We start from the raw sequence: 16,668 nt of genomic DNA on the forward strand, positions 1-16,668 counted from the left end.
TCTAGGCTTGGTAGCTATCGAGATTCTATTAAATCCGAACAAAACAAAAATCCCAAAAGGATAATAAGCAAGATGAATCTTCAGTAGGATAAATGAATATTTTCTTGCTTTTAGGTTTTGTTAGTGATAATAAAATAAGCAGACAGACAAGTGATACTCAAATGGGAAAAAAGAAAACAGGGTTTTTTGGTTAACCACAAGTTCAATTTGAACCTGAAGTGTTAAAAACAACAACTAAAAAAGGAACCTGTGGCAATAATTACAATAAGAAACAGAGTTACTGACATTTAAGCACCCACAGTAGTGGGTGCTTTCTTTCTGTCCTCTCTGTCCGAGCAGCCTTGGGTGGTGTGGCATCCCCAGGTATGCTTCAGCCCCTTTGGGCTTGCAGTTCCTTGCCTACACACTCTGCTTGCCTGCCAGCCTCCGCAGGCTGTAGCCTCCCCCGCCTAGAATCCCACATCCCCTTCCTGAATTCGCTGGGGGCTGAAAGCTCTTCATCTCTGAGCCTACACAGCATTTTCTTCAGAAAGTCTCCCCTGCTTCCTGCAACCCCTCCAGGCAGAGTAAGGGGTGTAGTCATTTGTCCCATTTCCTGAGTAGCTGTGAGCTCACTGAGAGCAGGGACTGTCACATTCATCTCATCACTAAATATTTTCTAACTCACTGGCATCTGTGCCTGTCAGGCTGAAATGGAAGTATCATACCCAGTCGTAGGACCCAGACACTAAGAGAAAATGTGACAAATTGGGACGCGCTAGAAGAGAGCACCTGGGATGGCAAGGAGGCTTGTAGCTTTGTCGTATGAATAATGGATGGAAGGACCAAGATATTCCTTCTGTTGTCCACTGGGCTGTCATAGGCTGTCCAGAGCGCCTTTGTAACTCCGGAGGGCAGGAGTGGAATGTAACAGAACAAGGAGGGAGTACCTCACTACTAAAGCCATTTCACAACGATAGGGGCTGCTTTGGAGAGCAGGAAGTTCCCGTCCCTGGCAGTTTTCGTTCAGAGGCTCAGTGTGCACTTAGGGCTGCTTTCAGAGGCATGCTGTATTGACCTGAGAGGGGATTAGGTCCTCTCTAGAGCTCTTTTTAGCCCCGAGATTCTACAGTGAGCATTTATTAGGCGCCTGCTCTGTGCCGGGTTCTGGAGGCACAGCGGAGAATGAGACAAGCATGCCCCTGCCCTCAGGGAACCTGCGCTATATAACAGTTTGTGCTACTTTGGGTCTTTCAAGAAGCAGACACCAAGACCTTATGGAGGGTGAGAGTGCAAGAGGTCTATCAGGAACATCAGTGAAGGATAGAAGGAGCAGGAGCCGACAGGGAGAGCCTCAGGCCATGATGCAGGTTTGCTGTCTGCGAAGGAGAAAGCGCAGGAAGGACTGAGGAGGAAGTGTCTCTGACCACACAGCGTACAGGCTGAGGAAGGGGCCTCGAGTGGAGGTTTCCCCCATGGAAGAGCCCCACGTCCAGAAGGAATGGGCCGGCGCTGATAGCCCTGCCGTGTTCAGTCATTGCTGGAGCGCAGGCCTGGAGAAGCATGATCTGTTGCAAACCAGTGGGCGTCCAGAGAGGCCGTAGCTGGGACCATTGGTCAGCTCTGCTCCCATAACAGGCTCTCTTGGAGGAGATCTGAAGGGCACACTTCCATGGCTGCTACACAGGATTCTAGAAAGCATCGCCCTATCACACAGTACCTTCCTGGATTTACTCCCCCAGAAACATCCTTCTGTGGTCACATGCCAGCAAGTGGTAAAACTGGGATTTCAGCTCAGATCCCTCTGACTTAATGAAGTCCATGTTTCTTAACTAATACCGTGCTGTGTCTCAGGCTCTCTCCCAGCTCCTGAGACAGCAGCTGGAACACACACCTACTGTCACAGTTAGCAACTTGGTAGCAGTAGCACTAGGTGACACAGCTTAGACCAGAGCTTGATTTGTCGTCGGTGTATGTTGGGATGGAACTAGGATTTGAACCAAGGTCTCTGTGACTCTATGTACAGTTTACTCTAATTTCTACTAGATTTCATGAGAACAGGGCCCCAAAGACTTAGGGCAGGAGCAACTCCTCCAAAGCATATTCTCTTAGAGGATACGTGGTTTCGGGCTCGAAAACTCAGAGTAGGCAAAGCATAGTACTGTTTTGGGTTTTTTTTCTTTTTTCTCCCTGCCAGTATAATATAGCTGTCTTCTGAGAAGACCCGTGCCTGTTTTGATGGTCACTGATTTCCCCTTAAATATTTGTTGAATGAATGATGAACTATGGAAAAAAAAGATGCAGCACAATTGCACAACAAAACCCTTATGATTCACTCCTGGTCCATCTGTCCACAGACAGAACCCTTAACACAAGGCTTGGACAGCTGATGTCAAGCGTACCCTAGCCTCCTAAATCCCAGAGCAGAGCTGAGGGGTCAGCAGCAAGATTGAGACCCAGCAGCATAGGCATTCGGAGTGGGTTTCAGACCCAGCACTGGCACATTAAGTCATTGGCTGGACAATCAAAACGTACGTAGGGATTCAGGTAAAGTAGGTGAGAGAATATGTGTGGAAAGGCTTGTGTATGCGCTATACACAGAATTCTTGTGAAGATTGTAATAATCTGTCCGCTGGATCATCCACCATCCCTGAGTCATCAGAGGGCTGGGTCCAGAGGAAGCTCCACCCTCTGAACACTTTGGAACTGACTACATGGGCCGAGTTGAGGTTTCCAAGTCACTGAGGGCTAATCTCCTAAAAACCACTATTTTCTCACCCGGTGACTATTGACTGGGTATAGGGATCTTTTTCAAATACTTTGTTTACCTGCCTTCTTAAATATGGTAAAGTGAACATGATGTGACTTTTCTCTTGACTGCTGATCTCATCATTATGATTATCTGTTATTGTACATACTTCTGCTACTATATTAATTGGCCCCAAATTGTTGGGCTTCAACTTCTTGTTTCTAATTCTCCAGTTGTGTTTGTATGCCTTCCTTTCTGATAATGGCCGCTCCTCCCTGCTGTTGGTGTGCCTACCTTTAACAACCACATCTTACCTTTTTAATTTGAGAATTCTAATATTCTGGAGACCGAGAAAGTAAACGTTCAAGGTTATTAGGCTGGCGTGTACGTGGAGAGGCCAGTGGGCTCTGAGAGACGTCCTCTGAATACAGTGGCAGGAGTTGTAATGCAGTGATTTTAGTGGTGACTCTTTTCTCTGTGCAGGGACTTACTTTGCTTTTTCCCTGGTTTTCTGTCATAGTCTGAACAGATGAAGTTGCTATCTGCATGTCTTCAGCAAAGTGGGGAGCAGCCATCTCTTTATTTTGATATATATCGCTCTGTTCTCTAGAAGATCACCCAATCATTTTATTGTTGACATAGCTTGTGTGATGCTACCCTATCATAATCTCATAAATTGGGCATTTTCTTGGATGTTGTAAAGAATATTATCTATGTCTTACAAGACATAGTCAGACAGAACTGGTTGGAAATCCCAAATTTAATCACTGAATTATGTGAATTTGTATAAATCTTTCCGAGTCTCTGAGCCACCCTTTCCTCATCTCCAGAATGGGGGTAATAAATAGCTACTACCTAACTTGTGGATCTTAGGTGCTTTATTGCATTGTCTTGTTTAACACAATGTCTAGAATACTGTAGACAGCTGGCAAATTGTAGCTGTAATTCCTTTCTTATTCAAGCGCCTTTTCTCCTGAAGGCAAAGCTGTGAGTCTTTTTCATGCTATCAAAACTTTTTGGCACAAAACCTCTTCTTCACTCCCCAGAGTCTTTAGAGAACGAAAGCTCATCATGTCACAGAGCAGCCCTTCCATAAACACTTGAGAGCTCTGGCAATTAGAAAGTTCCTTTGTGTCAAGTAGCAGTTGGTCTCTGTTTTAGAAAAGGGCAAAGCCAGCTTCCACTCCTTGTAGCTGAGGCTGACGCTTAAGTTTTCTCTTGCTCTGCAGTGAACAGAGTATCTGCCAAGCCCGGGCTTCTGTGATGGTCTACGATGACACCAGTAAGAAATGGGTACCAATCAAACCTGGCCAGCAGGGATTCAGCCGGATCACCATCTACCACAACACTGCCAGCAACACCTTCAGAGTCGTCGGAGTCAAGCTTCAGGATCAGCAGGTGAGTGCTGGAGTAACAGATTGTACCCACGAACCCGCACCACACACACACAAGTATAGTGAAAAGAGGTCAGAAAAAAATAAGGGCAAGATTTAGAGTCAGAAGGTTTGGGTTCAAATTCCAACTCCATATTCTCGTACTGCGAGGTACGAGACCTTGAGCAAACTATCTTTTCTGAGCTTCATCTTCACATCTGTCATATAGAGACAGTAATCCCCACCCTGCCTACCTCACTATAGTGTTGTCGTATTAGAATAAAATAATAGATGTGAAACAGCTTTGAAAAACATATTGTACAAATGTGTTAGTATTCTTCTATGCCTACATATCCATGAGTAATTTGGCTATGAAGATTTTTGGTTCATCAACCCCTTTTGTCTTACTTCGGAGGGAATATCAAGACGATTTGAAGAATTTGGGATCATTTCTCTCCCTAGTAGTACATCCTGGGCTAATCAGATGAGATAATTTGTGAGTCTACCTGGTAAGTACCTGTGCAAACACAAGATAAATCCACCTGTGTCAGGAATAGCCATGCACGCATGACCAAGACGGAGTAGTGTGGTGTGACATGGACGAAAATAGAGATGTGGAGAAAGGAGTTGTGCACTTAACCACAGTGACGTTGGTTAGTGCTTCAGTGCTCTCCCTCCAGCTCTCTTGTTAGAGATTGACAAGGACATTTTTAGCAGGAAAGTTAACAGAGCTGTAGTTTTGGTATTTGTGAAAAACTTCACCTAAATAGCATCTTCTGACATCCTGTGTTGGTGTAGTGTTGGCTAAGTTGAGCAGCAGGTTAGCTGCTATCTCTGCAAGAATCAGCGTGCTAGCATTTAGAAAGGAGAGAACAGAAACTTAAGGCTCTATTTTTAGTATGTTGCTTGTTGAATAGGTTTCTGCGTTAGCCGAAATAGCCCTATTAAGTTTCAGAGTCTTGTGGCTAAAAGGGATATCCCCACTTCAGGACCCCTGGTTAGAAATAGTCTGTCTAACCTGGAACTCTTGGTACCTTCAGGGGGCATCCCTTTCTCTTGCTGATGAGCCTTACTGGTAGGAAGGTTTTTCTAGAAACATTCTAGAAGCTGTTGCCCTGTTCTTCCAATTCATTGATTCTAGCTCTGCGTTTTAGAGACACACTGCCATACATTGCAGGATATAGCACCATTAGCCCCAATTATGGTGACAACCCAAAACATCTCACAAATTTCCATAACCCATGGGCAGAGGCTGGTGTGGCAGGACGACCCTGGTACTTGCCTTTGACATGAGGTTCATTACCTAGTTCAGTTCCTGAACCATAGTGGCTGTTCCCTAAGTGATTTCTTTTATTGTGACAAGTTTTCCATTCCTTTCATGCGTCTTGGCTGTGCTCCAGGGCACAGTAGGAAGATAGCATGGTGTGCTGGAGAGGGCATAGGACTGGAAAACTAGATTGCCTGAAACCAACACGCACCTTGTTCTCAGGAGCCTCAGCACCTCACTGCTCCTTCAGAGGAAACTGCATGCTGGGGCTCATTTGGGAGGAAACCTTTTCCCCATGCAGAGAGGGCCTGGCAGCAGTTCTCAGTGACCTCCTGGATAAATTCAAAGAGGCTGTGTTGACTCTAACTTAGAGATTTCCTGGAATCTGACAGAGTAGTTACCAACACAGCCTTCCACTTGGAATTGCGTGTTCAAGAGACAGGCTTCTAGAATGGGACTGAGACTCCCTCCCCAGGTGGATGGGGCATGTTAGCTGGGAACAGGCGAAGTTCTCAGTAAACCACGGCATTGGAGAAAGTGGCAGGAAGCCTGGTCCATGATAACTTTTATGGACCTCAGGAGAAAAGATGATTTTCACAGGTCTGTTTTCCAGTCAGTATGGATTACGAGGCAAATATTTTGAGAGACAGATTCCTGATTTTATGACCAAATAGGAATATCTTATGTGTTAATGCTCTTTATGGCTTGTGGAGCACTTTTCATGTCTATTATTTCAGTTTCCCAATAATCCCACGAAGATAACGGTACAAGAATTATCGCCCCTTTTTGCTAAATAGGTGGATATAAAACCAGGTGAAGGGGCTGGCCCCATGGCATAGTGGTTAAGTTCAGCATGCTCCTCTTTGGTGGCTCAGATTCTATGGGTTCGGATCCCGGACACTGACCTACACCACTCATCAGCCATTCTGTGTCAGTGACCCACATACAAAATAGAGGAAGATTGGCACAGGTGTTAGCTCAGAGCTAATCTTCCTCACCAAGGGAAAACAAAACAAAACAAAACAAAAGTGATCATTTGTGGGGAAGAGGACTGGTAAGTTATAGTATCATTAGACAAGATGTAACCTGAATCTCACGTTGAGGATGGAAAAAAACAGATGATTTTTAGGTGAGAACGAGTTATGGCCACCAGAAATGTTAGCGAGTTCTCAGGCTGAATTAATACAAGTAGAGATCCACAAGGAGGGAGATTATAGTCCTTCTCTGTTCTGCAGTGGTCACACTTCACCAAGAATGTTGGGACCAAACCTGAGTGCTACAAACTGGAATCTCTAAGGAGGAGGGCATCCAAACTGGTGAGAGGTCTGAAAGCTGCATAATAAGTGGAACAATTGAAGGAGTAACGGGATCTTTACTTGGGGAAGAGAAAAACTGAAGGGGGCATGGCCACAGTTTTCAAATCTCTGAAGGGCTGCCGTGTAGAGGAGAAATCTCACTTTTTCTGTATACTCCAGAAAACAGAACTAGGAATACTGCATGAATACTGTAATGAAGAAGATTTGAATGCAGTAAAAGGAAGAACTTTCTTACAAGCATACTGTTGAAAGATGGAATGTATTGCTGTGTGAGCCTATGAGCTAGCTGGCCATTTAGTAAGAATTCTGAGAAGGACATTCCATCATTGGGTGGAGATTTGGGTGAGATGAGACCTCAAAGGCCTTTGCCAACCTGTAGTCTGTGGCTTTTAGATCAAGGTGAGTAAGTGGATCAGGAAGACAGTTCTCCACCATCAGTCTTTTTCTGTAAAGGGCTCTTGAGTATTTTTACTCGGAAGCCTCAGAAACGTGTTGACCAGTATTTGGAGTTGCAAGGCCCTCCTTTAGAAGGACCAGAACAGCACTCCCACTTATTCCTGCACTCCCCAAAATAAGACATGTGCACACTGTTACTGGGGGCTGCTGTGCACAAAGTGTGACCTTTTAAAATAAGCCTATCCTTCAGGAATTGTCCAGATTAGTCCTACCAAAGCTTGGAGAATTACTTTTAAAATAAAGCTAATAAAGACACAGGTTGAAAGTAACAGAGTGGAAAAAGATAAATCTTATTAACACTGACCAACAGAAACTAGTGTAGCTATGTTGATATTATACAAAATAGACTTTAGGGGAGAAGTCTTACTAAAGATAAAGAAGGACCTTTTTAATGATAACAGGAAGATGTAACAATCCTAAATTTGCATGTATCTAATAATATATCTTCAAAATATATAAAGCAAAAACGGACAGATCTAAAGGGAGAAGTAGACACATCCAGAAGCATAGTTGGAGATTCTAACCATACCTCCAAGAAACTGACTGAACAAGCAGATGGAAATAAGTAAAGACATAGAAAATTTTTATAGCATTATTAACCAACTTGACCTAATTTACATTTATAGAAACTGTGGCCAACAACTATAAAGTATATAGTCCTCTCAAGTGTACATTGAACATTTACCAAAATTGACCATGTGCTAGGCCATAAAGCCAGTCGCAGTAAATTAACAAATATTAAAATCATACAGAGTATTTTCTTTGACCACAGAGGAATTAAGCCATACATCAGTAACAGAAGGATAACTAGAAAATCTCCAGATGTTTGGAAATTAAGCAGTACACTACTAAATAAGCCATGGGACCAAAAAAAAAAATCACAATGTAAATTAGTAAGTATTTTGAATGGAAGAATTATGGAAATGCAGTATAGCAAATCTTGGGGGATGCAGCTAAGGCAGTACTTATAGGGAAATTTATAGCTATAAATCCATATTTTAGGCAAAAGATGATTGAAAATCAGTGGTCTAAGTTTCTATCTCAAGCAGTTAGAAAAAACAAAAGCAAATTAAACCCAACAGAAGTAGCAGGAAAAAATGAAAACAAAAACTAAAATCTAATGAAATAGCAGATACACAATAGAGAAAAACAAAATGTTTTGGTTCTTTGAAAAAAGAGTCTAGATAGACCCATACATGTATGGTCACTTGATTTATGACAAAGGCACCCTTGCTTTCGGTGAGGAAAAGATGACCTTTCAACAAATGATCCCAGAATAATCAGATATCAATATGAAAAAAATCTTTTAAAGTTAAGAAATTTTCTTGGGGCCGGCCCAGTGGCTTAGTGGTTAAGCTTGTGTGTTCTGCTTCCGCAGCCTGGGGTTCACAGGTTCAGATCCCAGGTACGGACCTACATACCACTCATCAAGCCTTGCTGAGGTGGCATCACACGTACAAAATAGAGGAAGATTGGCACAGATGTTAGCTCAGAGACAATCTTACTCACCAAAAAAAAAAAAATTTCTTTATCAAAAGACACCATTAAGGGCTGACCCAGTGGCGTAGTGGTTAAGTTCACATGCTCTGCTTTGGCGGCCTGGGGTTTTCAGGTTCGGATCCTGGGCACAGACCTACACACCACTCGTTAAGCCATGCTGTGGCGGCATCCCACATACAAAATAGAGGAAGATTGGCACAGGTGTTAGCCCAAGGCCAATCTTCCTTACCAAAAAAAAAAAAAAAAATTAAATACTTATAAATGCAATAACATGGATGAATCTCACAGACAGGATATTGAGTGAAAGAAGCCAGAAACAGAAGAGTACATACCATTGAATCCATTTCTGTGTACTTTGAGAACAGGCAAAAGTAACTGACAAGAGTCAGAAACTGGTGACTAACTGGTGATGAGTCAGAAATGTCGTCCTCTCTGGGGAGCAACATTGGGAAAGGGGTATTAAATGTCTGGTCCACACCCCCAAAGGGACTTGCAGTCATGCGCACGTTCTAAGCAGAGTACACAAAGGAATGGAACCATTAGCTAGGTGCAGAGATTTTATCAGCCCAAAAGGTCTGTCTGGCAGTTAATGAATGCTAGCTACCTGTCGTCAGATGGTCAAGTGACATATCGGCTGGGTGTCATCTGCACATACATCCAAAATACAGTGCGTGAGTTTCCTTTTTTTAGAAGGCAGCTTAGAAGTATCTTTTCAAATAGTAAATATGAGTTTTTAAATGGTCATGTCCATTGATCCAGCAGTTCCACTTACAGGAATATATCCTATAGAAATATGTGTTCGCATGGATATATGCACAAGGATATTCAGTGGAGCATTATTTATAATACTATCTTCATTTTACCTGTGAAGAGGCGAATGTCAGTAACTTGTCCAAAGTTATTCAGCTGCAAAGTGATAAAGCCAGACTTTTAACCCAGAACTATTTGACTCAAAACCCACTGCTCGTTCCTTGTACCTAGTACCATAGTTGTCTTCAGAGCAATCTAGACTGTTGTGGGCTGTGTCTAACTAGCAGACAGCAGCACTTGGTGAGCAGCCCCTATACTCTCAGTATAGACAGAACAGAAATGGCAGTCCCGAGAGCTGCAGTCAGATGAGAGACCAGCCATGTGCAGCAAAGAACCCAGAAAACTTCTAGAACAGGGGTGCAGCCTCTAGAACAGCTCCATCGCACTCTCCCGACCTAATATCTGAAAATCTTCTCCAGAAGTAGGGAATCAGTTCATGAGGCTCCAGGGGTTAGAGCTGGGACCAGAGAGGGAGTTATGGGAAGAAAGATTTCAACTCTTTATACTGGCAATCAGAAGGAGCACAAAGTCCTGGGCTACAGACTTGGCTTCTCAATTCACTTCTGCTGTTAACTGACTGTGTAACTTGGGCAAGTCACTCATCCTCTCTGGGCCTCAGTTTTCCCAAGTGTAGAAAGAAGATTGTGTTAGATATTCTCTGTGGTCTCTTTCAGTTCCTTTCACTGGTTCTTTTGGCCATACTGTTTCCTATTCTGGATAGGCATCAGCCTCCCCCAGTTCCCATGCACCCTAAGTCCCCCTCCAAGAACATCGCCAACCAGAAATTTCAAATTATAGGATTCTAAATCTCGCCTCCCCAGAACATCCCCTCCAGTACCTGCAGATGGTATTCGTGATACCCTGAAGAGTTTCCTTTCGTCTTGCTTCAGGATCCTCAACCATTCGGAGCAGAATGTGGTTTGCCAACTTTCTTCCATTTAAAACATTTCCTTCTGGCTTGCTCCAGTTTGTCAATATCCACTAAAAGGCAGCACCAAAAACAAAAACACTTGAACACAGAACTCCTAATATGGACTTACCACGGCAGAAAGGAAAAGGGTCTTAACCCTCATTCTGGCCACTACACGCTGTTAATGTATCCTCCAATCTTAATTGTTTAACCAGAAGTCACTATGCTTCTCATCATGCATGTATGCCATAAAACTTCCAGCCCTTTTTCTGATGATTAAGAGCTAAACCTAGAGAGAGAAGCACCCCAGGAACCTGAGTATAGATGCTGGTCAAAATTTCTGTGTGTCAGTATGTAACAATTAAGTTATGAAACATTCGCATTTCTATAGCTGATTTAGAGCACACATTCTCTTTCTTGCTTGCTCTTTCTCTCTCTTCACTATAGAACAACCCAAACCCACCTTCTGCCTGGCTAAGACTTGGATAGAAGCTGTTCTGGATAGTGCCCATATTTGCTATCCTCTGGCCTTATTTTATCCGACAGCATAGCATTATAGAGCAGTAAAGGAGAGCAATACATCAGCGTTCTCATCTTAGTGCCCCCCCAACTAGCAGAGTGTCTTGGCCACGTCCCTTTGCATCTCTGCATCTTTTCCAGAGCTCACCTTCCTGACGAGAGCGACAGTAAACGGTTATCTCCAACTTCAGATCACAAAACCCTGGAGCCTCAAAGCCAGAGGAGAGCTGAGAAATCATCCTGTACCTCTCCTAGAGCAAAAGTCCCTCCATCACCTCACTAGCAGCAGGCCATTTAGCTTCATCCGGACTCTGCTTGCATGCTTTCATATCTAGGGACCTTAGTGATTCTCAGTTAACACTGTTGACAACCTGCTGTGTGCCAGCAGCTGTGTTAGGTGCTTTCACATGCATAATTTAGTCCTTACAATGCGCTCTGAGGGTGCCGTGCCATAGCCACATCACGTTCTTCCTCATTTTACAGTTAAGAAAACTGATAACTAATGAGTTCCCTGATGTTAGATCATGTGACTCCGAGCAGAGGGGATAGGGACCAAGAATGATGGCTCTAGGCCTCCCACTGCCTTCACTGAGCCCCACTTACTAAGTGTAGTCTTGAAGAACTTTGAAATAATTCTCAGTTAAATGTCTGAAAGAGCCAAGTTTAGAGGTCAGGCGGACATGGTGTGGAATCCCCTGACTGCGTGTAAGCACCTGAACGTCTGGATTCTATCTTAGTCTTCTCTGTATCTTTCCCTGCTGAGGGAGTCTAGCATTGCTTCCTGGCAGTCAGTTGATGTTTATTGATTGATTAATAATAAAGATATTAATAACACTGTACATCTGTGTGACATTAGCTTTTCCAAGTTATCCTTTTAGCTAATAACCCATTTATTAATACATTCTAAGTACTAGACACTATGCAGAAGGCTATGGGAGGCATAAATATGAATCAGAAAAGACTCTTGCCCTTAAGGATCTTTATATCTAGAAATCTACATTAGATATGTATCGCAGTGTGACCTCTGCAGTAACCCTGTGAGGTCGGTAGAGCCAGGATTATTATCCTGATTTTTTAATTGGAGAAAGTAAGCCTTAGAGAAGTGCAGTGACTGCCTTGGGTGACTCGGCTAGGAGGCAGGACCAGGGCCAGGACCCTGGGGACCTCACCCCCAGCTCAGGTCTCTCATCTGGAGGTTGTGACTACACAGCATTAGTAAAGGAAATAACTGGCTTTCAAACCCTCGTTGTTCTATGGGTCATGCTGAAAAACTGCCTGGTCATGCTTTCCCATTCTTCTGACCCCATCCTACTCTCCCTGTCCTCTTGTAGCCGCAGGGGACACAGTATCCTTGCCGCATAACAGCTCCCTCCTGCTCACCTACCTTTTATTTATTTACACGTGTTTCTCTCTTTCTCCTCTAGGTTGTGATCAATTATTCAATCGTGAAAGGGCTGAAGTACAATCAGGCAACACCAACCTTCCATCAGTGGCGAGACGCCCGCCAGGTCTACGGCTTAAACTTTGCAAGTAAGGAAGAGGCGACCACGTTCTCCAATGCCATGCTATTTGCCCTCAACATCATGAATTCCCAAGAAGGAGGTAAGCGGGGCTTTGTCTCGGCCTGGCGCCAAGATCCTCTCCTGTTCTACCTCTGCCCTCCCGAGGCCCTGGCTCTCAGGATGTCCCGGCCTCGACTGCTGGAGCTGATGATATAGGGGTTCTCAGAGAAACCTCCTGCCTGACTCTAGATTTAAAGAGACGTTAACAATTTGAAGGAGGAGAGAATGATGTTTACATCTTTTTTTGCCCTTTGTGAGATACAGATTTCTACTGATGTGTTCCTAAAGCTGTCTATCCAGATGTGTTTTACGTTTGTCGTCCTGCTTTGTATTCTAGAACACATATTTAGCAGAGCTTGGAGGGAACAAGTGACAGTTTATTCAGTTATTAAGTTATTCATTCATATGTTTAATAAACTTTTACTAAATATTTACAGATGTAAGAAACTGGCCATGCAGAATAGATAAGAAATGGATAGATGGAGTCCTTCCCCTCAAGTCACTTGGTATTTTGGAATAGATTCATAAGCTGCTAATTATACCGTGTTGTGATAATCGCTCTAACAAGGCATGAGCAGGGGACTAAGGAGCACAGAAAGGGAAGGAAGCACCTGCCCATCTGGGCTGCCGAGGGAGGCTTCTCGGGGCTGGTGACATTTGAGCTGGAGTTCTGAAGGGTGAAGAGTTCAAGGCAGAGGTGGGCATGGGCTTCCCAGGCAAAGGGAGCAGCAAGTGCCAAGGACACGGTCATGAAAGCTCGGCACATGCTGGGACAGAGTCCACTGCACTGTTTCTGGGGCCTCGGGTGCAGACAGGAGAGAGGTTGGAAATGGCATTGGAAGGGCAGTGGGCATTGCACAATGAAAGGCTGCAACCTAGAAGACTCTGGGTGGGCTGGATACTCGGTATAGACAGTGCAGGGGTGGCGGGTTGGTGCTAGCAAGAGTTTCTAAGCAGGGCAGTTAAGCACAGAAGCAGAAATACATGTGACTTTTATTGGAAATTTACAGTGTTAGCTTCAGAGGGCGGACGGAGGCTTTCCAGGGCACGGGTGTCTTGATGGCCACGGACATGATCCTGCGCTCTGCTAGAGATCTGACCTTAGTAGAGCATCGTAGTTAAGAACCAGGTTTGGGGTCACAGCGCTCAGTGTGAGTCTTGATTCTGCTACGTTCTAGCTGAGGAACCCTTGGACAAGTTACTTCATTTTTCTGTGGTTCAATTTCCTTATCTATAAACTGGGGGTGACATGGGATTATTTTCACATTTAAATGCTCTAGAATGTAAAATGTTTATCAGCCTGCCTGACACATATTAATCACCCAGTATTAGTATTTGTGAGTATTATTATTCTCATTGCTGCTGCTGCTGCTGCCAGAATTGGAATGGCAAGTGAGGAGACATGGTACTTGAACCTGGAGGGAGATGGCTTTTAAATATCTATTGTGCCTGATATATTGGAGCTTTGGGATCCAATTTAAACCCTAGGAGAATGTTTTTAAGTAGATAAATAACGCGTTTTGAGGATGCTTCCCATAGGTCATACACAGAATGGGTGGGTACTTGTAGAGTGCTTTCCCACCAGGGAAAGGCTCCAAGGTTTGGGGATTTTCTGCTGAGAACTGGGATGTGTAGTGAGGAAGCTGCTCGACCACAGTGGCACTGAGTGACGAGCACAGGGCCCAAAACGTCAAAGGCACCCAATAAATGTTTCTTCGGCTGTCTGTTTTCCACCCAAGAGCCTGAGCTTCACGGTACAGCGAGCTAAGTGTAAGGTTCCCCATCTGACTACCTCACCTGCCCCAGGATGGGAGAGTCAAGCTTTATTTTATCTATGCATATGGATACATCGAGGGACAAAAAAAAAGTTTTAATTTAATCACACAACTAACTCTTTCAAGCAACTGCTTAAATTAAATAAAAACTATTAATTTCTTTATTAAATTCACCATAAAATCACAAGGAAATCAGTTAATCCACTGTTATTTTCCAATAAGAAAACTGTGACCCATTATGAGGAAATAACTGGCTGGTGTCAGGTAGTAACTCAGATTCAGAGCCCTCCCTCCCACATCTCCTTTGGGTTGAATAGATATCTTTGTTGGTGTGGGAGTGAGGGTCCCCATCTGGTTTTGGGTGTGTGGTCATGAGGTGAGAGGGGCCTGATTTCCAGCTTGCATCTGGAGTAGCAGTTGCTCCTCCCAGTTTCTTGGCCGTGGCCTGACCTCCTGCTTCTGCGGGCGTGACCTTTGGTGGAGGGGAGGTCCTGGGCCCACTGAGAATTAAGCGTTTTCTTCACCTGAACTGTAACCTGCCAACACTGCCATGCAGAGAAGGGTGCAGCTCGATGAGCTTTTAGACGTATGCACGCCGTGTCCCCCCACCAGGTCCTGATGGAGGCGGTAGCCCTCCTGCCCCCTCCCCGAGGTCAACGAGGATGTCAGCTTCTGCAACAGCAGAACACTTTTGCCTGTGTTTGAACTTCACGTGAATGGACTCGTGCAGTGTGTGCTTTTGTACCTGATTCTTTCCCTCCACGTTATATTTGAGGCATTCGTCCCCAGAATCAAGTGTCTCCATAGGTGGTTCTTTGTCACTGTGGTGTGCTGCTCCGTGATGTGCTGTGCCTCGTAGATCCAGCCTCTCTGCTCCATAGTTTAGCCTTTAGAGCTCGCAGGCAGCCTCTTGACCACCCATCTCTGTCCACCAGCTATGGCAGAAGCCCTCTTGCTGCCACATAGTTGTGATGCTTTTCATTAAAGCCTGTCAGTATCGGGCAAGTCCATCCTACTCCCTCGGTGGGAGGCAATGTGCTGTAGTCAAAAAAAGTACTTGTTTGGGGCAGGTGGATCTTATATTAAGTCTTTGCTGTGCCACCTGTGGCCTTGGGGTAATAAACCCTACTTCCTGGGGTTGTTATGAAGATTAAATTTTGAAATGTTTATAAAGCACTTAGCGTATCGTGCCTGGTATGTGATAAGAGCACAAATAATACTGGTTCTTTCCCTTTTGGTCTTGTGAAATGTGGTTACTTTTGTAAATTTCAGTGTCCTTATTTGTAAAACAGGGTCATAAGTCCCACTTACAAAGTTGTGGAGAGCATCCAAGGGCCCGGCGTGGCACCTGGCACTTGTAAATGCTCTCTCACTGCTTCTTCTCTTCTCTGGCGTGTCCTGTTCTGTGGTGGGCATCTGGGGCGCTCAGATCGTGGTGTTTTCTAAGACTCACCGTCTCCTCAGGTTGGGTCTTGCTCGTTGTTTCCCGCCTTCGCTCCTCATGTACGGGCAGACACTAGTAGGGCCTCCTGTGGGGTCTTCCAAACCTGGCAGATACAAGACACTTATATACAAACCTGAAAGCAAATCAGAGAAAATTGTAGATGCCGAGGACGTTGGACTGAATGGTTTCACATCCCCCTCTCTTACCTGATTCTCGCCACAGCCCTGGAGGTGACATCCCAGATAACCTCCCTGTTCCCAAGGTCAGGAAGCCAAGGCTCAGAGAGGGAAGTGACTTCCCTGTAATTCCACCTCCAGAGAATCAGCTGCAATCCAAACCCGGAACTTTACTCGTTCACAGTTTGCACTATCTGTGTGCTGAAGACAGGCAGCGAGCTGTACTCCGCGCTCTGTCTTTGTTCCTTCCTGCCTCCCAACCTAGTGGAGGCTACTGTTGAGCCAGGATTCTTGATGTTGTTCTACAGAAAGAATGGGGATAACAGAGAAATATTTTTGCTGCCTAATTTCTACATGGAAGAGAGAGTCAGGCATTTGACCCTTGAAAAATCTGTTTTTCTGACATTGTTCCTTGGCACCCACAAAATCTGTTTACAGCAGTGAGCTTTGGATACTCATTCTTCAACTTCAGGCCCAACCTGGGGAACCTAAAGTTAATTTAGCAAGTAAAATAGTCGTCCGGGGGCTGGTGACTCCAGTTCCCTGGATCAGGGACAGGAGTGCAGAGCCAGCTTAAGATTCTCCTGGGCCCCACAAGGCTCGGGGTTCAGGGGTTACCTCAGTGGATAGGGACAGTCACTGGGTTATGGGGGCTTTTTCTAGAGAAACTAACATCTGGAGGTTGTTTTGAGGGGCAAGGAGGAGCTGTCTGGTTCCTAATGCATGCCTATCTTCTGAGGAAAGGAGAAGAAAATCGGTGCAAATGCAGGGCTGCAGCCTTCCTATGGTCGCAGCTGGCTGTGTGCATTGCTGGCCCCCTGCTGTTTGCAGG

At 44.7% G+C, this 16,668-nt stretch overlaps 1 protein-coding gene across 13 annotated transcripts in view; it reads left to right on the forward strand.

Moving 5' to 3' along the window:
* Window positions 1-16,668, forward strand: part of EVL (Enah/Vasp-like) — a 160,325-nt gene that overhangs the window by 93,046 nt on the left and 50,611 nt on the right. For all 13 annotated transcript variants that reach the window (XM_023628388.2, XM_070249265.1, XM_070249262.1 and 10 more), the window contains 2 exons: window positions 3,958-4,126; window positions 12,304-12,481. In XM_023628388.2, coding sequence (XP_023484156.1) covers window positions 3,958-4,126; window positions 12,304-12,481 — 347 coding nt within the window. The remainder of the gene's footprint in view (window positions 1-3,957; window positions 4,127-12,303; window positions 12,482-16,668) is intronic.

This window comes from Equus caballus, chromosome 24 (assembly GCF_041296265.1).
Source record: "Equus caballus isolate H_3958 breed thoroughbred chromosome 24, TB-T2T, whole genome shotgun sequence".
NCBI classification, from domain to species: Eukaryota; Metazoa; Chordata; class Mammalia; order Perissodactyla; family Equidae; genus Equus; species Equus caballus.